The sequence below is a fragment of the Endocarpon pusillum genome (assembly GCF_000464535.1).
Source record: "Endocarpon pusillum Z07020 unplaced genomic scaffold C721943, whole genome shotgun sequence".
NCBI classification, from domain to species: domain Eukaryota; kingdom Fungi; phylum Ascomycota; class Eurotiomycetes; order Verrucariales; family Verrucariaceae; genus Endocarpon; species Endocarpon pusillum.
Genome location: NW_006913585.1, coordinates 480,509 through 502,638, shown reverse-complemented (window position 1 = coordinate 502,638; position 22,130 = coordinate 480,509). Strand labels below are relative to the sequence as shown.

The window sequence follows — 22,130 nt, the reverse complement described above, 5'->3', positions numbered from 1 at the left end:
AAGGGGACGAGATCATAGGCTAGTTCCCGCCTCCGCGCGACTCGTGCATGAAAGACCCCGTAGTACGAGATTTCCACAACAGGCAGTTCGGTATGCCACTAATTATCTCCACAATTGGGCCTTCACCATCTATCCTAAAGAGGAAAAGGGTTTCCAAATAGCTCGATCTCGGTAGCCTCGCTAGCTCCACCTTTGCACACGAATATCTGATATTTCACTACTAAAATACCTTCCAGATTCCGACTTCCGTTACACAACATACTAGTACCCAACGCCGACTGTCCAGCATATCCGCTGCATTCGTAGTCCCCTTCTGCATGATAACAGAGTGGATCCCGCTACTCGTGTCCCGGTACGCTCTCTCGCTCTCTTCTCAGACCCCAAACCACAAATCCCATCCCACGAGCGCACAAAGCCGTAATCGTCGACCGCTATCACGCAGCGCCTTTATAATCGACCTATGCGCATCGCTGATCATGGCATTCAGCATCGTGACCGGCGTTGAAAATCTCCGTGCTGCAGAACTATTTTCAGGTTGGACAGTCAGAATCTTCAGGTCACCAGAATGGCGTTTCCCAGATCTCCGGTGAGGGCTGTGGGCACTGTCCACTGTCTGGTTGGCAGTGATACCACGTTGAGCGGTTATTGATGGTTGAAGATCTTTGTGGCTAGGTGGCAAGTCTGGTTGGTGTGGGATACTGTGGAGGTTGGAAATGAACGGAGGAGCTTGTTGAGCTTTTATGGGAGCGGGACCAGGGATTGATGTGATTGAGATAAATGAGGCGTTTGTGCTGCTACTGGTGGCCGATCTAATGGTGGTATGCTGCGTAACCTGCGTGCCAGGAGGAATGGATGCCCATTTTGCATGGTTCGTGGTAAGGTGGACAACTGCGTGAGTCGTTATTGTTGGATCAGGATTGTGTGCCCTGAGCAGTGACGATGAGAAAGCATTTTGGAGGCTTATCAAGCTCGCCGAGGCGAAAAAACTCCGAGACTCTTGATGGCCAAGTGAAATGATCGAGCTACTGCCAGCAGTAGTCGGTGGTGAAGGGTCAGGGCTGGAGCTGCTTGACAGAAAAGCAAATTGATCTGGCTCCTGGAACACGTTACCCCTGATTCCTATAGCGAGGTTTTCATCGTCTTCCTGAGAGACATATAGGGCTACTCACCGGACCTGACCCTAGCCTCGTAACAACAAGCGGCACCGCTACCACCGTTCCGAGTACTATGGACAATATCATGAGCATTGAAAGGCTCCGCCATCCGAGCCGCCCGTATCCCTTCTCAAGCGACAGCAACCAAGGATGTTGAGCTTTCAATGGACCAGCGGTGATACGCGTGCTGACTCGGTAGGAGGAATTGGGAGAAAGTGCACCTGGACAAATCCCTTCTTTCATATTTGACTAACGATAATGGATAACAAAAAGCAAGAGAACATTGGCGAAGAGAAAATGCAGTAATGAAGCAGGGTAGATAAAACAGCATGGCCGTTTGACGCACCAACCGTGAAGACTTCAGAGGGTTGTAGTGACGAACGTGGTGACTCTAGCACCGTGAATGGAGAAACATCAGCGTTTCATGCATCTCATCCAGCTCGGAAATCAGTCAATAAGCTCCTGAAAGCACCACAAACGGCTGGAACTTTGAAATGAACGAACAAGACGCGAAAAGGATACGGTACAGGATTGACCTACTCTGGAGGAATGAAACATGGAATCGACGGGTGCAAACCTAGAAGCAAGAAGAAAAGGTGCGAATATGCGTGCTCAATGTTGGTCGGAATGTCTCAATTCAAATTCAGGGGTATCTCAGGCTTGAAAACTCTGCTCGCTCCCAAGGATGTAAGCAATAAAATCCGTGTCGCCATGCTGCCATATCGGTGATGATCCAAATTTGTGGCCCAACAGCGTCAAATCACAAGCTAGCATAGCAAATCAGAGCGCCGGTTCATCTTTGAAGCAATGCATCCGCACCTCTCCATCTTCGCTTCCACTACACATTCGACTATCACTAAGCCCAACGCAAGTGACAGGTCCCGCATGACCAGTATATGTCTTTTCGCAAGCGCCAGTTCTAGCATCCCAGACCTTGACCATACGATCTTCAGCTCCGGAAACAACACGAAGTGCATCGGCAGCAAGGGCCCACACACCTTCCACGTGGCCAAAGAATGTCTTGACACATTTTCCAGTCGGTACTTCCCAAAGGCGAATGGTTGAGTCCAGAGCACTTGTGAGTATATAGCAAGGCGGCGCAATTCGATCTTTGCTGTAGTGGAAAGTATTGTTGTAAGGTGATTTTGCAGCCGAAGCTACACAATTTGCCGCTTCCTGACTGGACACCTCATCTGTACTTGACTGGGTGCCTGAATCATCCACATAGGTATCTGCTTCGCGATTGTCGACCTCAAAATCACGAGGCAGTGGAACGATTTGCTGGACCTGCCCAACATGACCGTTGAAAATACGTAGGCATTTGTTCGTATCAAGATCCCAAAGGCGAATGGTGAGGTCATCAGAGGCGGAAAAGACTGTGCGAGACATTGCGTCTATCTTCACAGCATTGACCCAGTCTGTATGGCCACGTAGCGTGAAGATCGACTTGTCACGAAATTTCCATATCTTGATGGTCTTGTCGACGGAGCCCGACACTAGAAGGTCTCCATCAAAGTGCAGGCCAATGACACCTCCATCATGACCACTATACGTCGACAGACATTCTCCGGTCCTCCAATTCCAGACCTTTAGCGTGCCATCAAGGCTACCACTGATGAGCTTTGTGTCGTCGAACTGCAGACAGCGTACCCCCTCAAGATGGCCTCTCAAGGTACGCACTTCCATTCCGGTCTCCATGTCCCAAATCTTAATCGTTGCATCGTACGAACCAGTGGCAAGGATGTTGTCGAAAAACTGCAGACACATCACCCCGTTTGTGTGACCCCGAAAGATCTTGGTGGAGCACCTGCCATACTTCCAATTAGTGCCAACCTTAAATCTATCCTTGTAGACGTCCTTCCAAGGCCTAAATTTCCTAAGATAATCACTCTGGGAAGGCTGGTTCGGTGAGTTGGTTCTTGTTAGTAAAGGCGACGTCTGTATTTTGGTGTCTTCACTCTCCCCCTGGCTGAGGATGGCCTCTGTGCCCGTCCCATTGCTCAGATATTCCCGATGAGCTTCCGGGTTAGGTGTTATGTCCGGTGACCAGTCATTAACTCCACGACCCGCGGCTCTCAATTGAATCTGTCTTCTCGAGGCCCTCAAGCGCTTCTGTTCCATTGAGGGAAGGCCCCAGCCACATCTTGTACACTTCCTGTCAATGTGTTGCTCGCACATACGGTGCCAAACGACGTCATCGTCCGCGAGCTGCCGCCACCGTCGTGACACTTGAGCTGCTTTGCAGAGTGAAGGGGTGTCGAGAAAACACAGTATCTTGAAGGCGACTTCAGGTGGCAATGCCGACAAGAAATCGATTTTCAGAAGGTCCCGAACGCTAGCAGAGAGGTATGATAATTGAGGAAAGCAACATTGCGCTAAGATGCCTTGGAGCATTAGATTTCGGTGTTTTGAAGGAGCAGCAGAGAAAAGTGACCAGACATGAGCAATACCCTGTCGGTCGTCCTGTGACAGTGTGTCGAGGTCCTATTCTTCCTGGTTAGCTCCATCTTCAGATAGCTGATAGTGGCTCATCTTGCCTTTTGTAGTTGATCCATTGACGGCTCATCAGCTTGTCGCCTGCAAAGAAGATCGGGTCTGTGACGGTAGCAGAATTTTGAGTTTGGATCTCTTAAAGGGCCTCTCTGACTGCTGATCGGACCACCCAGGGGCGCATATTGTTCGGGAATATGTCGCGTGAGGAATGGTGCAATGGTCTGATCAGCGAACTTTGCTGTTGAGGCAATTGTAACACTCTTGTCTTTTGCGTCGTCGGGAGAGTGACAGCCACTCTCTGCCTTCGTGATGTTCCCATTCTGCTTCAAGGCATTTATGTGATCAGGGATATCGATCTGTCCAAGACTGCGGCCGCCTGACCGCCTGCGCTTTGCAAGAGGCTGAGAGAACTCGACCTCCACATCGCTCGCGCCTGAGCGTTTGCTCGACATTGCAAGTGCGATGCGTACGTAATTGTGGTTTTGGTCCCGATCGAGTCCCTAACGTCTTTCTGATCATTTCCAACAGACTGGTGCTCAGGGTCTTGACAGGTTGGAGAATGGGCTAAACGTGCACAGTACAGCATACGGGATGAGGTCGCAAAGTATCAGGAGTTCATTTAAAGAGTGCTTGAGAGGAATCCAAGCGCTATGCGGTTAAATCCCTGTCGTGTGTGCTCGCACGTAAGATGGGAAGAATATGAGGAATTAGCGCATGACGAGCTAGGGGGGCGATATTGCGGATGCACTTGGGCCAAGCTGCCGTGCTATTGTGTGTCACCCGCGGAGCTTACCGCCACTCACTTAACTAGATTCGGGGTTGTTGGAATTGGCCGTCAGCCAATCCCTGGCCTCATATGTCACGTGACTGCGCACGTGCCACTCCGCAGTGTATTTAGCCTCTCCTCCTTCTAGAGATAGAATTCTGCAAGGTAGATAGAATTCCACTCATCCACTTCATCAGGGGGATTGGAAAATGGCGTGCAAAACTTTAATCAACCTCAGGAGCAGAGCTAGTACTATTGGATATATATGATGATGACTCTTCCGATTATGATTATGGGGGGCTATGTACGAGCTGCGTAGCACTCGACTACACGACGCCGTAGCAGCCAAAGACTTGTTCTCTGTACGAAGCTTACTAAATGACGGCGCCGACATCAACGCTCGTGATGGACAACCGAGAACCATGTTGCAGCGGGCGGCAATGGTTAACGACAACATAGAAATCGTACGCCTCCTGCTCAACAGTGGGGCCGATGTTAATCCAATACGAGGACCACATGGAACCACTTCGCAACGCGCAATCTGGAGTACTGTGCATTGCGAAAGTCTTGCGAAAATGAGGAGGTGGTGCAGAGTTGCTGGCGCTGCGTTCTCGAACAAAAACAGCTCTTGCACGCCTTCTACGTACTAAGATCAAACAAGCCCTTATGTTAACATGATGCTGAGCTTCGTCTGATTCTTTTGATATAAATTCTAAGTATATGAGACTCCTTGAGAATGGGAGAATTTGCTCTGTGCTGAGTCAACTCTATCAATTCAAATCTATATTGCTGTATATCTATATCTATAAAATCAGATGAAGCTCAGTATGATGTTGACAGAGAGTACATCTAATGATTTTATTTATTGAGTCCATACCAGCTGTTTCTATTTGAGAACGCGGCGCCAGCAACTCTCGATACTACTCTAAGGATTTGTAAGACTTTCGTAATGCCTAGGAACGGTAGGAACATTCTCCAAAAATATCAGCTCATAAGCTCACTTTGTCTCAATTCTTGAGGACTGGCACCTCGTCTTTATTATTCAACGCCGCCACGGCACGTACGTACTGGCCCAGCGCGATCATAGGGAAATAGTGCCGGTAATCTGAGTAGCCGATGTAAATCTTTCGAGGAAAGCCCGTCCCCGTATACAGCCTCTCCGGCCACGAAACGAGCCATTTCACACCGGCTACGATTGCGCGGTCCATGGGCGAGACTCCAGCAGCTAGGAGGCCCATGAGCGCCCACGCCGTGGATGACGGCAGCGAGACACCCGTGTCCTTTGGCGGTGGTGGAAGCTCATACGACGCGACGCTCTCGCCCCAGCCACCGTCGAGATGCTGCACCCTGAGCAGAAAACCGACGCCACGGCGGACCATGTCTGTGATGGCGCCACCGCTGGAATCTGGCTCGGCAAACTTTTTGAGCGCGCTGACAGCGCTCATCGTGCCGAATACATAGTTGACGCCCCAGCGACCCCACCAGGAGCCATCCGGTTCCTGTAGCTTGGTGAGAAACCGGATAGCGGGCGGAACGGCATGCTGCGCGCGTTGTACGAGGTGCGTGGGCGGACGCCCCTGGGCAGAATCGGCGTTGTGGATTATCACGCTGCAAAGCTCGACGGCTAGATTGTCCATGTCGTTGAATGGGCGGCAAAGCTGTCAGCTTTGCGTTCGGGCCAAGGAAGGGGAAGCAAGCAAGAAGCCTACCATTTATGCAGCCAGGTGTTATCACAATCGCGGTCAAATGCGGCCCAACCCCCATCTTTGTTCTGCATGCTCAGCGCCCACTCGGCGGCACGAACGAAGGAGTACTTTTCGAGCGCGCCATCATCCTGGGCGTACAAGGCCAATGCTACTGCCGCGGTGTCGTCGACGTCCGGGATCCAGGGATTGTGGTACTGGAAGGCGAATCCACCACCAGAAGCCAAGTCTGGGCAGTAACGAGCTACTTCGGTGTCGGAGCCGAAAATCTGTTGCGTCTTGCACCATTCTGCAGCCCGCTGCAAGCGGTAGTCATCGCGCCGAACACCGGACATGCAGAGAGCGCTGATCATCATGGGAGTGTCCCAGAGGGGGCTGGTGGACAACTGGATGCGTTTGCCTTGCTCATCCTCCCACATCCAAGTCTCCATGGCGGTGAGAGCTCGACGAATGCGAAGGTCATCCGTGGTGAAGCCCTCAAGCAACAAAGCTGACATGGAACAATGCATGGCCGTCAAGTAGCCAAACCAGGTGCCGTCCCCGCTCTGATGTTCGAGTATCCAGTTGACCGACCGCTTCCGAGCAAGGTACCGCATTGGAGTGTACTGCATCACGACTCGAAGGGTGTGCATCAGGTGGTCGGCAGCATGGAAAGCAAAGCCAACGGGGTCGTTCTTGGAGAGATCAAGCAACGAACGGCCATAGGGGACCGACTTGTGCTGCGGGTCTAACCAGAGCTCATCCAGGTAGTTGTTGCTTGCAGACTTGCCATTTGGGAGCGCAAAGATTGGCTCGTGGTGCCGTATAATGGCCATGGGCACGATCGTAGCGCGTGCCACATACCACAATTTATAGATATGGATTGGAGACTGCAAAGGAAGCAAAATAAGCTCTGGAGGCAGCTGCGGCACCGCGGTCCAAGGCCAGAGCCCAAATTGGGCAAGATGAAAGCGCGTCAGTATGCGAACTTTGGCCAAGCCACCGGCATTTCGAACGAAGTGTCTTGCTCGTAGAAGCTCTGTGCAATCAGCCTCAACGCCGAGAATACGAAGGGCCAGGTAGGCTTCCGCCGTTAGCGAAACCTCGCCAGGATAGTCTGGGGCTGCGCTCCAGGACCCGTCAGAATTCTGCAGAGAGAGCAGAAATTTTTGAAAGAGGCCTGCATCGGCAGATTTATCGATGCCCCATATTTGACAGAAAAAAATGTGCTCGGTAAGAGAAAATATGCCCGTCTTAAACTCAGCGCACCATTCACCGTCGGGCTTCTGGAGACCAAAAGCGTGTTTCTCTGCGAGGGATAGAGTCCTAGTGACGTCCAGGATGCCATCGACGAGCCCCAAATCCCGGGCTGTTCCCACAAGACCTGACTTCTCCGTCATTTCCAAGTTTTAAATAGGCCTGGTAGGAAGAGATAGATAACGGCCAGAGGGGCTGCTTGAGCCAATGCAAAGAAAGACTGACAGAGGGTAGAATGACACGAGCTGGAATGACCATGGACGGGACAAGAGGCCTAGACGGCTATTGCTCAGAAAAGAGTGAGCACTGCCAAAAAATGTTTGTGCCCAGAGTTGATGGAGCAGATTGTTCTATACCAGTATATACTTCAACAACAGGACTGGTCGGGCCGCTCATGGTGGGGGACAGGATTGTAGTAAGGTAGGGACCACCAAATACGTAGAGCGCCAACTACCTATCACGGCCTCTGCACGAAAGGCCTGGAACATGTCGTGCATGCCGCTTCCAGCTCGGTTCGGGGGAAGTGGTGTGAAGGTTCATCTTCGGGGTCCGAAGGCAAATATTGTCCTGTGGGGTTCTTGTGGGGTGGATGAACCAGTTGAGCGAAGCTCTGATGCCTGAACGGCCTGGTCACGGAATTATTTCGGTTCTTTTCTTGCCCGTGGTGAAGACGAGCGGAGATAAGGCTCATCCGTATTTGATCACAGGACAAGGATAATAACGCAATACTAGGAATTGATGTTGTTACGTGCAGTGGCAGTTCCCCAAATAGAGCGCTCCAATTAACAGTCCCGTCTCTGGAGCCTTAGATATTTCCTTCAGCCAGGAGACCTACCTCCCTCGCCACCTAGGTCAACATGTTGTCAGACAGCTGTCACAATGTGAAATCAGAAGTAAAAAGGGCATCTGATTTCCTAGTTACAAGTAGCCACACCAATATAGCAAAGAGTCTTACCGTAGTATGTGACACTGCAGGACTTGGCCAGCTATGCCATGCCTGTCAGATTACTAAATTAGTACCTAGAAATAGTACTACTAGTAGTAAGCCGGCGCCCAGATTTAGCTTGAATATCACAACGATAAGGATTGACCTCGCGTCGACTAGTAGACCGGTTGAATCTCCGGATCTTAGCTTGCATACAGAGTAGTTGGTGCCCATGATGGCGCTAGATATGTGTCAATAATTCTACGCGAAGCCCCTACGTTTCGCCTGCGTTTGATTAGTCTATTTCTCCTGCCATTTCGCTGTGCCGTACAGCCGATTTGTACGTCTATCTACGTACGCTCCCCCCCCTCCTGCTAGATGGAACAACTTTGCTTTCTACCCATGTCGTGCAGATTGTCACACATCTATCCACTAAAGCGAGATAAAGATGCAGATTGTCACACATCTATCCACTGAAGAGGGATAAAGCTACTCCTAAAGCTACCCAATCCTCACACCATTATGTTGTGGTATATCACGCTTGATGTCACCTCCCAAGGAACCTGGTATCCGGAGTAATTGGTTTTCTGAGTCTGCTCTGACATGGACTGGGGAATGCGTTATAATGCAAATTGCATTAAGGGCGACTCAGCAGCATGCATATGAATACGAGGATAGTAGCTGACTTCTGTCAGACCGTACTGATAGAGGTTTCCATCAGGAACTGTCTATGAGTGCCGAAGTGACAAGAGCCCTTTCTTAGCATTGACCAAATGCCCATATGCTTAACAATCTTCAAATTGATTATGATACATACGACCGTGTAAGAAGACGGAGCCTCGGCCATCCGATCAGAGTCCTAATAGTTACACTTCTTCAAGCACACAAAAGTCTCAAGAATGCCAGGAGAAGAACCTCCTTTATCTCGATAACCCAGGAAGCCCAACTCAGAGCTCCACAAACCATGGCCACCCCCTCCTTGGAAGCGACAATGACAATGCCCCTCCGAGTGATCCAGCAGGTTCGCCCGTCCATCTGGATGCCCTTAGTCTTCCTCGCGCTGCTGGTGATCGGTACCTACGTCGTCTCCACCATCCGCTACCACCTCGTTCTTCGCCAATATCGCGCCCACCCCGTGTCCCCACATGGCCAAAAAGCGCTGGGCGTTCTCCCGACTTTGCCACTTCCCTACATGCTCCCTTTTGTTGGGCACAGCCTGGGATTCCTCATGAGTGCGCCCGGCGCCTTCTGGAAGCGCCTCGGGAAGGCCCTACCGGCGGCAGCGGGCGGTGCCTGTCGCCTGATGATCGCCGGGCGACATGACCAACACGTCCTGCTCACGCCCGCCAGCATGGCTGCGGTGACGAACAACCGCACCCTGGGCCGCCATCTCGTCTCGCGCGATGTGGCGGTATACGCTTTGGGCGTCGAGATCCGGGACGCGAATCACAGTTCTCTCCGCACGGACAAGGGCCGGACTCCAGAGGAGGAGATCTTTGGCGAGCATCTGCTGCGTGCCGACCGCACCGCCGAACTGATAACCACCTTCACTCCAGAGCTACGCTCTGTGCTTACGAATCCGGCCTTTAATATAAACGGTTCGGAGGAAACAAGCGGCAGCGAAGTCGCCCGAGAAGTTTCTCTCTGTGAATGGCTTTGGCCGCAAGTCTTCCATGCCTCGACCCTGACAATCATGGGACGCGACCTTCTAAGCATGAACCCAACATTACCAGCAGATTATGAGGCGTTCGAAGAAGCCTTCGCGGAACTGCTCTGGGGTTTGCCCCGTTGGTTGGCACCCAGGGCGCACCGCACACGGGACAAAATCCTGGCCAGTGTGGAAGGGTGGCTGGCGAGCGCCCTGGTGGCCACATCAGGCGAGATCCCGGATCCGGTCAAAGGCCCTGCGTGGGAACCACACTTGGGCTCCCGCGTAGTCCGCGCGTTCGTTCGTCGCCAGCTTGACTATGGCATGACGCCGCACCGTATGGCCCCGTCTAGCCTAGGCTTGCTCCTCGCTGTCAACACGAACACGGTGGTTGCGACGCTGTGGATACTCATGCACCTCGTCGATCGAACTGACCAAGACCAGACATTACTGCCCCGGGTACGGGCCGAGGTGGACAGCGTGCCAGTAGCCGCAGACGGCACTCCAGACGTGAAGCGTCTGACGGAGCTGCCGCTACTACAAAGCGTGTATGCCGAGGTGCTGCGGCTCTACGTCGACATAATCATTTTACGATATCTAGAGACCGACCTCACCCTGCCGATCGGGCACGGCGGCGATGGGACGCCGCAAGTGCAGTTGCCCAAGGGTGGTGTTCTGCACGTGCCGACCTGGTCGGTGCATCACGATCCCGCAGCATGGCCGGGCGTGGTACCGCCAGATGAGTTCGATGCAGAGCGCTTTTTAGTGCCAGATGAGAAAGGGGAAATGACGTTTTCATTGGGGAGCATGCCGGGCCGCTGGGCGCCGTATGGCGGTGGTAAACCAATGTGTCCCGGGCGCTTCTTTGCGAAACAGGAGATCTTCGTGACCGTGGCGACACTGTTACGCATGTACGATTTTGAGAAAGTAGGATACCTTGACGGGAAGGGGAAACGGACAGACAAGTTCCCGGGTGTGAAGTCGAGGCTGGCCGGCGGCGGCACGTTGCGACCAGATGGTGACCACCGTGTGCGAATGGAGAGACGTAAGTAAGGTGGCAGGCGGAGCTTTTCCTTGTCTTTCTACTAAGGTTTCATGCAATATAGATTGATCTTGTAGAGGACGAGTTCCATCTCGCTGAACGAAGTCCACGTGTCCGCCGACCTTGTTGATAGGGGCGGCTTAATAATTGAATATGCACCTCGCACCGTAGACCGGTACGTCTATGAAGTAAGTGAACAGGGCGCGAGATGCAGTCTGGCCAGACGCCCGTCACAGGTGAGTATCCAATAACATGCGTTCAAGTTAGCAGTAACACAGATGGTCAACGGCGCAGCAACAGCCTGACCAAAAAGGGTGGCATTTGGTGTCTGAGTACGTTGTGTTTAGTCTTCCAATTGTCAGTGTTTGTCAAATCAGGAAGATAGACACCGCTTGTATACCCGCCAGTGAGCTATTGAAGGCCAAAGATCAGAATCTAGGTCAGTGCCCTCGATTCATCGAAGAATAGTACTCACACACTGTTCGGCATAACTCCCCTTCAGCATATTTATGAAACAGAGCAATGGATGTTGGTGTTGCGTTTACGCCTGCGGGCCAAAGGTGTTAGACGGCCACGGCCTAACGAAAAGGGATAGAGAAAAGGCGCAGAAAAGGCGCAGAAAAGACGCAGAAATCGTGTCATGGAAGTGTGTTGATTCTATGTATATCCTGCAGACGGCTATAAGGCCTCTATTTGGCGCACGGCGGGCGCACGGCAGACGCACAGCAGACGCACAGCAGGCGCTTGGCAGGCGTATAGCAGGCGCATGACAAAAAGGCACAAATTTAATAGCTATCCCGCTTTTAAATACCAACTACACTAAATTTATCTAGTTAAAATCTTAATGATAAATGCCTCAGTTCTCAGCCGTGCTTTGTGATGTCTGCTTAGTCAACGACTAGCTCATTTCGAGCATGGCGTATGTGGCTATGCCCACTAAGCCTGTCTGAGGGAGTGAGGCAATCCGATCCTTCACATCTTCCAACGCCTATGGCTTGCAGCAATCATGCAATATCTCCTTGCTTCTTGCAGAGGTCGAGAAGCATGTTTCTGCGACTAGCTTGCATACAGTGCGCAGCATTGACAGGGGCATATCGAATAGGATTTGCTCCTAACCCCTAGTCCTTGAGTCTATTTGATCATCTTCAAGCTATCTGAGTCATTGAAATGCATATGCTAGCCGGCCTTCCCACTAGTTAATGTGAGGAATCACGATATATGTAGATTCCGCTAGCTTTGTTGGCCGTCATGGCATCATCGACTCCATCTCCACGTGGATCCGCTGCGCATCTGTCCCACAACCCATCCCCTTCTGCTTCGCTACAGAAACCAACAAATCAGCTTGAGAGCCTGATAGCACATCTACTGGCATCTAAGAGATCGCTCTCAAGCATTCGTCATGTACACCGCGCCACTACCATCCTATCCAAGGCACGAGCGGACCTGGAGTCAACTACCATTCTCGCTGCCCGCACCACGTTCCTGCAGAGATCGTTGGCATCACAGTCAAAGATATTACGCGGTGTGCAGTTTGAGCTAGAAGATGTTGTTCATAGTAGTCAAGCAGAGTTTAGCTCGATGTTGAAAGAATTGGACGATGCTGGCAAGAAGCTGGAACAAACGGTCCATAGGTTGAAGGGTACAAAATTAGAGCCGGGATTTCGTGACACGGACTTGAAGACCAGCGTTTCATCAAAGAACGACTTGCCAGCTGAGACAAAAGAGACCCTGTATGATTTTGTTGATGTGGCTCCCGTTGACAGGTTAAAGGATAACATCAAAACATCCATCGATAAGGTCCAGCAAGCAAAAGGGGAGATGGATCAATCGCTGCAGGATTTTGAGGAAGACTTGCAAACAGTCAACAATGCTCTGGCAGGGAAGACGGCAACTTCCTCGTCAGCGAGCTCGACCTTTCAACCACCAAATATCCCAGCAACTGTGAAAGCCTTGGAGAATCACGCAAGAGAGATGGCAGAGGGCTTAGAAAGCCTTGTCAAGCATTTTGACTTGTGCGTCACCGCGATCCAGCATACAGAGGGTGGCGGAGCTGCGGTAGTTAAGAACCTTGAGATGGATGAGCTACCTGAAGGTGTGAGGGTTGAGGACTTTAAGGCTCCAGCAAATTCTATCACCGAGGACGAGAAGAAGGATATGATGACGGTGCTGGATAATGACGCTGCAGAGGTCGAGGAAGTGGTAATCGAGATTCAGGATCGCATTTCTCAAATGGAGGCTCAGCTAGATCATGTCCAGCTGTGGCGGGAGAAGAAAGAGACTGAAAATGACGATATCATGGCAGCTATGAAATTGCTTGAGCAAGTTGGCACAAAACTGCCAGGCTACATCATCCAGAGTCAGACGTTTGTGGCCCGCTGGAGCGAGGAGAAGCTCAAGATCGAAGAAGGGATAGTAGGTCTCGAGGGATTGAGGGATGTCTACCAAAATTTTCTGGGCGCGTACGATGGACTGATTGTGGAAGTGGCCAGGCGGAAGGCGGTCCGGAATCAGATGGAGAAGGTCATACGGGAGGCCCACTCAAGGGTGCAAAAGCTCTATGAGGATGATGTTGAAGAGAGAGAGGCGTTCCGACTTGATCAAGGGGAATATCTGCCAATGGATATCTGGTCCGGCTTGTCAGATCCTCCACCTAAGTATGCCATTTCGCGGATCGGCGAAGCTCGGGAGAGTGTGCCTGATCTCCCACGAAAGACAGTCGAAGAGGCGCTGAGGCGGTTGAAAGCTGCCAGTCGGGAGTCATGAGCGTAACAAAATACATGGACTATGCCCCTGGTTAGCTATGGTTGATCTGTCATGCCTTCAATCAAAGTTTCCTGTCCAGCGACTTGCATCTGTGCTCTCTTTTGATATCACGGCCCGACCGCGAAAAGTGTCAGGCTATCTGCGTTACAGAGGCTTCGAAAAAGATGCCATCATCCATGCAAATATTCAAATCAAGTGTTGCCATTTTCTTCATAAAGTCGACCATACCGAATAGAAGAAAAAGAGACATACCTGCAGCAATTAGACTTTCCACATTTTGCGACCCTCGTATGCTAAGAAAATGTCTCAACAGTATCAACCCCTTGGTCTGGTCCACTTGACTGATACTGCCTTAATGTTTAAGCTTCGAAGTTGAGCTCACCAATTTTTTCTTGATATGCTTCGGCATTTTGTCCTTTCGTTTTTCTCTTTTCTCTTCCTTGACCTGTTTCTTGTGTTCCTTCTTAGCCTCTTTGTCTTGGAATCGTTTACCTCTTGGTGTCTTCGTCTCAGAGTCTGAACCAGACTGTTCATCAGAGTCAGTGACGCTCTCGTTGTCAGGCCCTGAAAGGTTGCCATCCGAGTCGTCCTGAGCAGGTCGCTGTGATATTTCATCAGCAAGAAGACCCTTGTACATCGTATCATTCCTTCTATCTTCTCCTCGTTGCTCGACGTCTTCTCCAAGGTCATGGACGTCATGCAGGCTCTGAGGAATAAACTGGTTTCGAAATACTTCATTGTCAGCCTCATCCTCACCGTCCTCCTTTTCGACTTGAGTTGCCATGATCTTGTCAATTGATTCCTTGGTCTGTGCCAAATCTTGATAAATTGAGCTTGTAGTGATGATGTCGAAAACACGTCGGTCCCTTAGGACATGAACTTCTTTTCTTCTGAAGAAATCGTTGACATTCTTGATATCCATTCTCAAGAACTCCAAACTTCTTGGATGATCGTGTTCAACACTCTGGCTAACATCGATGATCCAGGAAATGTCATCATAGAATAGGACATTGTACTCGCTCAAATCGGCATGCACCAATCTGCAGACCTGGTACATGGTTTGCATGTAGGCCAGAAGCTCAATGTATACCCTTCGCCATCGCTGGGCAGAATCTGATCCGGCAAATTCTACGTCTTTGAGTCTTGGAGCAGGCACACCTTTCCTGTCGCCAATAAAGGCCATGGCCAAGACGTGCAAGCGGAGATATAGAGGCGCAGGGCAGGGTACCCCCGCCGAGTGAATCCGCTTGAGATTTCGCATTTCCTTCTCAGCCCATACTTTGACCATGGAACGATTGTTGCTTTTATTGTACCCTGATCGGAAGCGAAACTCCCCAGTAACATATTTGTCCCGATCCTTGAAGACAAGGATACTGGTCTTATACACCTTTATCGCTCGGTGGGCTTCTGTGCCATCCTCTAATGAAGAGATTGCATGGTACACGTTGGCTTCTTTGCCGGTGGAAATGACTCCATGTACTTCTGCCACAACATTGCGGTTTATCATCTGTAGTAGTATCATACGAGTCCTCGGATCCAGCACTTGCTCCGAAGTAGCACGGTCACTCTTCTCAGCTCCACGACCATGGCCGGTTGCAAGTCCAGATTGCTTGACATCCAGCTTCAGTTTTGAGGCATGCTTGGAAAGTGATGCAATATGATCATCCACAGAGGCGAAGGTATTTGCAGTCGGCTTCTGAGGATTGCTCTTCGGGGCTTTTGACTTGGGGCCATTTAGATCAGTGGCTGCCTCGTGTAACCGTCTTTGTCTGTTGTAATACTTAGTTAGATTGCCTGGATTTGATGCCAACAAATCTTCTTCATCGACATCCTCTTCGTCGAAAATATCATCCAAGTCATCTTGGTGCTCATCTTCAATCTGATCGTCATCTCGCGCAGCGGGAGGCCTAACTGGTACGCCACCGTCCTCCTCCTCAGATCTGACGTAACCTTGGTGAGGGATGAATGTGTGAGTAGGCCTTTGCCCGTCCGCAAGACCATGGGTATTACTATCGTGGGTAGCCATTTGACTGAGAAAGCTCGTGTTGGGAAGGGCTGCCTATGCAACACAACGTTACAGACAACAACTTACACATACCCTTATGAAAATTCAGGAGCAGCAATGATGTCAGTTATCCAATGAAATGACTTGTCAGCATGATGTTTGTAACAAGTTTATTTCTTGGCAATTATCACACCAAGCCTAATTTAGATGGATAATTGGGTTGGACGCGTCTAATACTATGTAAGATCGCTAACGCGTAGTCTGTGGGTCGCAGGTTGCAGATCTCAAAGAAAGATGATACGCTCCAATATATGTATGCGGCGCTCTATTTACCATCCGACATGGTCGCTTACGGCATTTTGCACACCACTAATCTTCAGCTGATCTCAGAACCTCCGCCTACAAAATGCACATCAAGCAAATCATAATTCAAGGTTTTAAGAGGTGAGGGGAAAAGTTACCAATGCGTTGTACTCGCTGCTAATTGTCTATGTCTACAGTTACAAAGACCAAACTGTCACTGAACCTTTTTCCCCTAAGCACAATGTCATTGTTGGGCGCAATGGCTCGGGAAAGAGTAACTTCTTCAAGGCAATACAGTTTGTCCTCAGTGATGCCTACACTCAGATGGGACGAGAAGAGAGGCAGGCGCTTCTTCATGTTAGTACAGATTCTATCCATTTGTATGTCGCTTGCTGAGACTCCTTAGGAAGGTTCTGGGTCTGCAGTCATGTCAGCCTACGTCGAGATTGTGTTCGACAACAGCGACGACAGATTTCCGACTGGCAAGGATGAATTAATCCTGCGACGAACGATAGGCTTGAAGAAGGATGAATACTCACTCGATCGGAAGAACGCGACAAAAGCAGATGTGATGAACCTTCTCGAATCCGCCGGGTTCTCTCGTTCAAACCCATACTACATCGTTCCTCAGGGTCGCGTAACAGCGTTGACCAATATGAAGGACTCGGAACGACTATCTCTGCTCAAAGAGGTTGCTGGCACCCAAGTTTATGAAGCTCGTCGAACAGAATCGTTGAAAATAATGAATGAGACCAATAACAAGCTCCAGAAGATTGATGAGCTTCTCGACTTCATCAACGCACGCTTAGCTGAGCTCGAACAAGAGAAAGAAGAGCTTCGAAGCTACCAGGATAAGGACAAAGAGAAGCGCTGTCTCGAGTACACTATATTCTCTCGAGAGCAAGCAGAGATAACGTCCGCGCTAGAACAGATCGAGGACCAGCGCCAAACTGGCTTAGACGGCACGGATGAGAACAGTGAACTTTTCTTGCAAGGTGAGAAGGATATGACACAAATGACCACTGAAATCTCTCGCCTGAAGCAGCAGATGGACTTCTTAATGGTAGACAAGCGACAGCTTGAAGAGGAGCGGAGAGATAATGCGAGAGCACGAGCTCAGACCGAGCTGCAGATAAAGACTCTTACGGATGGGCAGTCTGCATCTCAACAAGCAAAAGCCAAACATGATGCGGAAATGAAACGTCTGCATGAGGCTATCTCTGAGCGTGAAAAAGAGCTCACTGAGCTACTTCCGGAGTACAATAATCAGCGCCAACAAGAGAGGGATCTGAAAACAAGGCTCGATGAAGCTGAAGTAGCACGACAAAGATTGTATACGAAGCAGGGCCGCAATGCAATATTTAGGAATAAGAAGGAACGGGATGACTGGCTTCGGGACCAGATCAACGACGCGTTCACGTCGTTGTCCAAGGTCAAGGCCGTCAAAATGCAGACGACCGAGGAAATAGCACAGCTTGAGAAGGACATAGCGATCGCGGATCCTGCTATAGAGAAGCTCCAAAATCAGCTTTCTGGTCGGGGCGACGCTGTATCAGAGCTCGACCAAGAGATACAGGCAGCGAAAGAGGCGCGTGACCGGCTCATGGATAACAGAAAAGAACTTTGGAGAGAGATGGCTAAGACTGACACCGTGGTCGCTAGTGTCAAAGATGAGCTGGCACAAGCCGAGCGCCAGCTTTCACATATGATGGACAGTAATACCAGCCGAGGCCTAGCTGCAGTTCGCCGTATCAAGAAGCAATACCAGCTTCCGGGCGTTTTCGGTACGTTAGCGGAGCTGATCGATGTGCCGGAGAGGTATCGTACGGCAGTTGAAGTTATTGCAGGAAACAGTCTCTTTCATTGTGTTGTCGATAATGATGAGACAGCTACCAAAGTGCTCGACATCCTGAATAAGGAGAAATCTGGCAGAGTCACTTTCATGCCTTTGAACCGCCTAAAGCCAAAAATTCCAGCTTACCCGCAGGCACAAGACGCCATTCCCCTTATTTCGAAGGTTCAGTTCGAAAAGCAGTACGAAAGGGCCGTGCAGCAGGTGCTCGCCAGTAGTATTATCTGCCCAAACTTGACCGTGGCATCTCAGTATGCCCGCAGCCACCATCTCAAGGCTGTCACCCCCTTCGGAGATACGGTGGAGAAGCGTGGCGCGCTCACGGGTGGTTTTCATGACCCTAGGTCGTCCAGATTGGAGGCCACTCGTAATGTTATGAGGTTGCGCGAGGAATTGGAGACGAGCCGAGCTCGGGATGGGGAGATTGAGAGAGAGGTGCGACAGCTAGACCAAAGAATAACCAAAGCAGTCGGAGAACTACAGAAGCTGGAGCAGCAAAAGCAACAACTACAAAGCAATCATGAACCTCTGAAAGAGGAGCTCAATAGCAAGCTTGCCTCTCTCAGGAACAAACGGCAAATCCTGGAGCAGAAGCAGCAAGCGAAGGCCACCATCGAGTCGAACGTCAGAGCCTTGAGCGACCAGCAGAACGCGCACGAAGCCGAGCTTGCCACAGAGTTTAAAAAGGCGCTTACTGAGGCAGAAGAGAATCAGCTTGAACAGCTCACTACCACAGTACAGAATCTTCGAGAGGAGTACGTGTCTCTCTCTGCCACTCGAAGCGAGCTTGAGGTACGCAAGTCAGTCCTCGAAGTCGAGCTCAACGACAATTTAAGGCCTTCGCTCGAGCAGCTACAATCTGAAGACCTTGACCGCGAAGGGGATTATAGCGATAAAGGGACCCTCAAGGAGCACCAGCGTGACCTGAAACGCCTGACGGGTGTTGGCGATGCCTTGTCTCGACGTTTGAATGAGAACGAGACTTCATTAGAAAGTTCTGCTTCTGAGATTAGGAAACTTGAAAATCGAATCGCAGAGACAAGGAAGAAACAAGAAGACCTCGCAAAGACTATTGAGAAACAACAACGAAGGATGGAGAAATCAACCCAGAAGAAAATGGCATTGCAGACTCAATTGCAGGCTACTAGTGATGCTATCCGTGGGCTTGGCTTGCTGGCTGAGGATGCTTTCAAGAGCTACAAGAACCTTGACTCCGCCACGGTCATGAGGCGGTTGCACAAAACGAACGAGTCGTTGAAGCAATTTAGTCATGTGAACAAAAAGGCTTTTGAGCAGTACAATAGCTTTACCAAGCAAGGTGCGGAACTTCGCGACCGGAGGAAGGAATTGGAGGATAGCCACAAGTCAATTGAGGATCTAGTGGAGGTTTTGGATCAGAGAAAAGACACTGTACGTCGTTCTCGCGCGCAATCCGAACCACAAGCTATCTCCAGATGCTTGGTTTTTGCCACGTTGCTTTCCTAAGGGACTGCCTCACGTGAGGATCCTGCTGACTTGTTATAGGCAATTGAAAGAACCTTCCGTGGGGTGTCGAAAGCGTTCGCTAGCGTTTTCTCAGAATTGGTTCCTGCAGGTCGCGGAAGACTCATCATCCAGAGGAAAACCGACCGCTCCACAGCCCCGGACGACGAAGATTCTGAGGACGAGCAAGCCCGAAAATCTGTAGAGAACTATACCGGCGTAGGAATCAGCGTCAGTTTCAACAGCAAACACGATGATCAGCAGCGGATCCAGCAGCTTTCAGGAGGTCAAAAGAGTAAGTACCAGCAGTTTCAATTGACACCGAAGAATGTGCTTTCAGGTCCCTTTCTCAAGTCTGCCGGCTTATATGTACCAAAGATCATGAGAAATGCCCCTTCCCGTTCATGCACAACAGTGATCTTCCAAAACTAACACTTCAATCCCTAGGTCTTTGCGCACTTACTCTCATCTTCGCCATCCAGGCTTGCGACCCTGCACCATTTCACCTTTTCGATGAGATCGATGCCAACCTCGATGCTCAGTATCGAACAGCAGTAGCACAGCACCTACAGTCACTATCACAAAATCGAGAAGATGAACGGGCCAGCCAGTTCATATGTACAACCTTCCGCCCAGAGATGTTACTAGTCGCAGAAAAATGCTATGGTGTGAGCTACAAAAACAAGACTAGCAGCATAGGTCTAGTTTCTAAAGAAGAGGCTTTGAGGTTCGTTGAAGAGCAGAGAACTTGACGGATTAGCGATGTGTCAAAACAAGAGTATTCTGTAGGCGGCGGACTGGCTTGTTAAGTCAATCCAGCGAACGTTGCTTACGATTGGCTTATTGCCAGCACAAGACATGGTTAACATGACTTGAGTCATTGTACGACTTCCAGGATTGTGGGCGCTCAAGCGAAGCAAAGCTCGGAGCCTAGCTCAATGTTCAAAAGGATGTTTTACGCATTATTTCAACAACTTTGTGGGGCACTGACCCCTGTCTCTCAAGTGGCTGCAACAGCTGTAGCTGATCTGGGAGGGACCCAAGGCGTTCGAAATTCTATCTTCAAGCTGATACCACCATCCGGGTGGGTCGACTCATGCTTAACGAATGCCACACTTCTGCCTGAGAACAACCCGAGCCATTTCTTATCGCTCTTGACATTCCTGCCAGCTAAGCCACCCAGCCGCAATGCCAGAGATTTTGTCAGTGCTGGGTCTCCCTACCGAGATATGTTATGATCTTAGAACCTCTTTTTGTCAGGCCTTATAAGCCTTTTCCATCCAGTGCTCGATGCCCTCAGTACATTAAGAATCGTGACCGCAGACCTTTCCAGTATGGCCTCGCACCACAAGCCCTGCGCACTTACAAGTCCTGCGCACTTGCAAGCATCTCCTCCAAATAGGTCTGGCACTGCTTTACAGCAACGAGTTCGATCTCAGAGATAGACACGATATCGTCACTCCCATCACGACATTCAGCAAAGCAAACACGACGCCTGTCCCCAAAATACAACTCCCTGCAGGCTACCGGGATTTCGCTAAGTTCAAGAACGCCGCTTATGAAGTTTCTCACAGACTCTTCCCAAGCTTTGAATCTCGACTCAGGTCTTCGGCAATAGCTGCGTTGCTCAAGCGTGTCGTAGAGATTAATAATGATTCCGGGTATGCCATGAGTCGTCTAGGCTTGGAAGACGATTACGATGCATATACGGAGCGAATAGGTATGGACCGGGACGACGAAGTAGCGGCAAGGAGGCTCGACGAGATCAGTCACCAGTGTGCAGAAATGCTGTTCGAACACGGTGCCCTGAGAGCTGTGCGTGCAGCCGAAGCGCCTTGCCCTGCTCTTACTCGAAACATCTACCGTACTCATACGCGTAGCAGGTGGGACGCTGGAGTACTCAACGCCGATAAAAATGCTGTTGTGCCGTCTCAGAGATCTCATGCTTTGGATTACCTGAATGATAAGAACGATATGTGGGTGCCTCGCAGGGTACGTCTTACAATCGAGTGACTGATTTCGGTTGTATAGGTCGCGGAGCTTGAGTTCAATACGGACGGGAACTCAGTCAAAGAATTAACGGGTCCTCGAGTAGATTTTGTCTATCCCGACTATAAACCTTTTTCGGGTTGGTGGCCAACAGGAAGCATGAAAGGCCACGGAGAAGTAGTCCAGGGTAGCCACATGCGGGTGACTCGCAAGATCGGGGCACAGATGTCGTGTGGCATGCAGCAAGGCACGTTCCTTTCCTAGTGTCGAAGAAAGAGCCTGCCAAGTGAGGTGTCTAGGACATCACACCGTCTTTGAGCTAGATAAGGCTTCTTTTCGTTTTCATGTCAGGCATAGCCTTACCTCAATCAGAAGCAGCACAAAAATTTACACGACTAGGTAACCTACATGTTAAAGAGAATTCTCGATCTTGCTTGGGCCGGAATTCTAGCCGTTGAGAAGGTGTTGTCCCGGCGGTAAAGCCATGACAAACTCTGGAAGCAGCTATGGTTTTCAACCAAAGTAGGAGCCAACCTCGGTTTGCGGATAACTTGTTCGGGGAGGCTTCGTGGCTGAAAATGCTAGATGAAACGGGGAAGCGTGTTGAGCCTTCTTCGGTTTGCTAGTCAATGACGCCAGGCCAGCATTAGATTCTTCAGTTGCCCTGCACGGCATTCAATAGCACATGGAGGCCTCTTCGCTGTGATCCAAACGGAGTTTCGAGCGACTACCAATGTGGAAGACTTCCGTCAGGGCTAACTGGAGATGC

The 22,130-nt window shown here is 50.4% G+C and overlaps 8 protein-coding genes across 8 annotated transcripts; 3 read left to right on the top strand and 5 right to left on the bottom strand.

Annotated features, from left to right (window-relative positions):
* Positions 1 to 373: 373 nt before the first annotated feature.
* On the bottom strand, positions 374 to 3,275 carry EPUS_01655 (uncharacterized protein; the record flags this gene model as incomplete). The annotated part of the gene is made up of 2 exons (XM_007788793.1): positions 374 to 1,144; positions 1,974 to 3,275. 2 exons carry the CDS (start codon positions 3,273 to 3,275, stop codon positions 374 to 376), a joined length of 2,073 nt encoding a protein of 690 aa, XP_007786983.1.
* Positions 3,276 to 3,682: 407 nt separating this feature from the next.
* EPUS_01654 (uncharacterized protein) lies at positions 3,683 to 4,099 on the bottom strand (the record flags this gene model as incomplete). Its single annotated transcript, XM_007788792.1, has 1 exon — positions 3,683 to 4,099. One exon carries the CDS (start codon positions 4,097 to 4,099, stop codon positions 3,683 to 3,685), a length of 417 nt encoding a protein of 138 aa, XP_007786982.1.
* A 1,321-nt stretch (positions 4,100 to 5,420) lies between these two features.
* EPUS_01653 (uncharacterized protein) lies at positions 5,421 to 6,050 on the bottom strand (the record flags this gene model as incomplete). Its single annotated transcript, XM_007788791.1, has 1 exon — positions 5,421 to 6,050. The coding sequence occupies one exon, from the start codon at positions 6,048 to 6,050 to the stop codon at positions 5,421 to 5,423; it is 630 nt and encodes a 209-aa protein (XP_007786981.1).
* Positions 6,051 to 6,118: 68 nt separating this feature from the next.
* On the bottom strand, positions 6,119 to 7,495 carry EPUS_01652 (uncharacterized protein; the record flags this gene model as incomplete). The annotated part of the gene is made up of 1 exon (XM_007788790.1): positions 6,119 to 7,495. One exon carries the CDS (start codon positions 7,493 to 7,495, stop codon positions 6,119 to 6,121), a length of 1,377 nt encoding a protein of 458 aa, XP_007786980.1.
* Positions 7,496 to 9,241: 1,746 nt separating this feature from the next.
* Positions 9,242 to 10,978, top strand: EPUS_01651 (uncharacterized protein; the record flags this gene model as incomplete). Its single annotated transcript, XM_007788789.1, has 1 exon — positions 9,242 to 10,978. One exon carries the CDS (start codon positions 9,242 to 9,244, stop codon positions 10,976 to 10,978), a length of 1,737 nt encoding a protein of 578 aa, XP_007786979.1.
* A 1,237-nt stretch (positions 10,979 to 12,215) lies between these two features.
* Positions 12,216 to 13,730, top strand: EPUS_01650 (uncharacterized protein; the record flags this gene model as incomplete). Its single annotated transcript, XM_007788788.1, has 1 exon — positions 12,216 to 13,730. One exon carries the CDS (start codon positions 12,216 to 12,218, stop codon positions 13,728 to 13,730), a length of 1,515 nt encoding a protein of 504 aa, XP_007786978.1.
* A 352-nt stretch (positions 13,731 to 14,082) lies between these two features.
* On the bottom strand, positions 14,083 to 15,756 carry EPUS_01649 (uncharacterized protein; the record flags this gene model as incomplete). The annotated part of the gene is made up of 1 exon (XM_007788787.1): positions 14,083 to 15,756. One exon carries the CDS (start codon positions 15,754 to 15,756, stop codon positions 14,083 to 14,085), a length of 1,674 nt encoding a protein of 557 aa, XP_007786977.1.
* Positions 15,757 to 16,141: 385 nt separating this feature from the next.
* EPUS_01648 (Chromosome segregation protein sudA) lies at positions 16,142 to 21,625 on the top strand (the record flags this gene model as incomplete). The annotated part of the gene is made up of 7 exons (XM_007788786.1): positions 16,142 to 16,179; positions 16,236 to 16,395; positions 16,445 to 19,300; positions 19,415 to 19,667; positions 19,820 to 20,099; positions 20,794 to 21,364; positions 21,404 to 21,625. 7 exons carry the CDS (start codon positions 16,142 to 16,144, stop codon positions 21,623 to 21,625), a joined length of 4,380 nt encoding a protein of 1,459 aa, XP_007786976.1.
* Between the last annotated feature and the right edge of the window lie 505 nt (positions 21,626 to 22,130).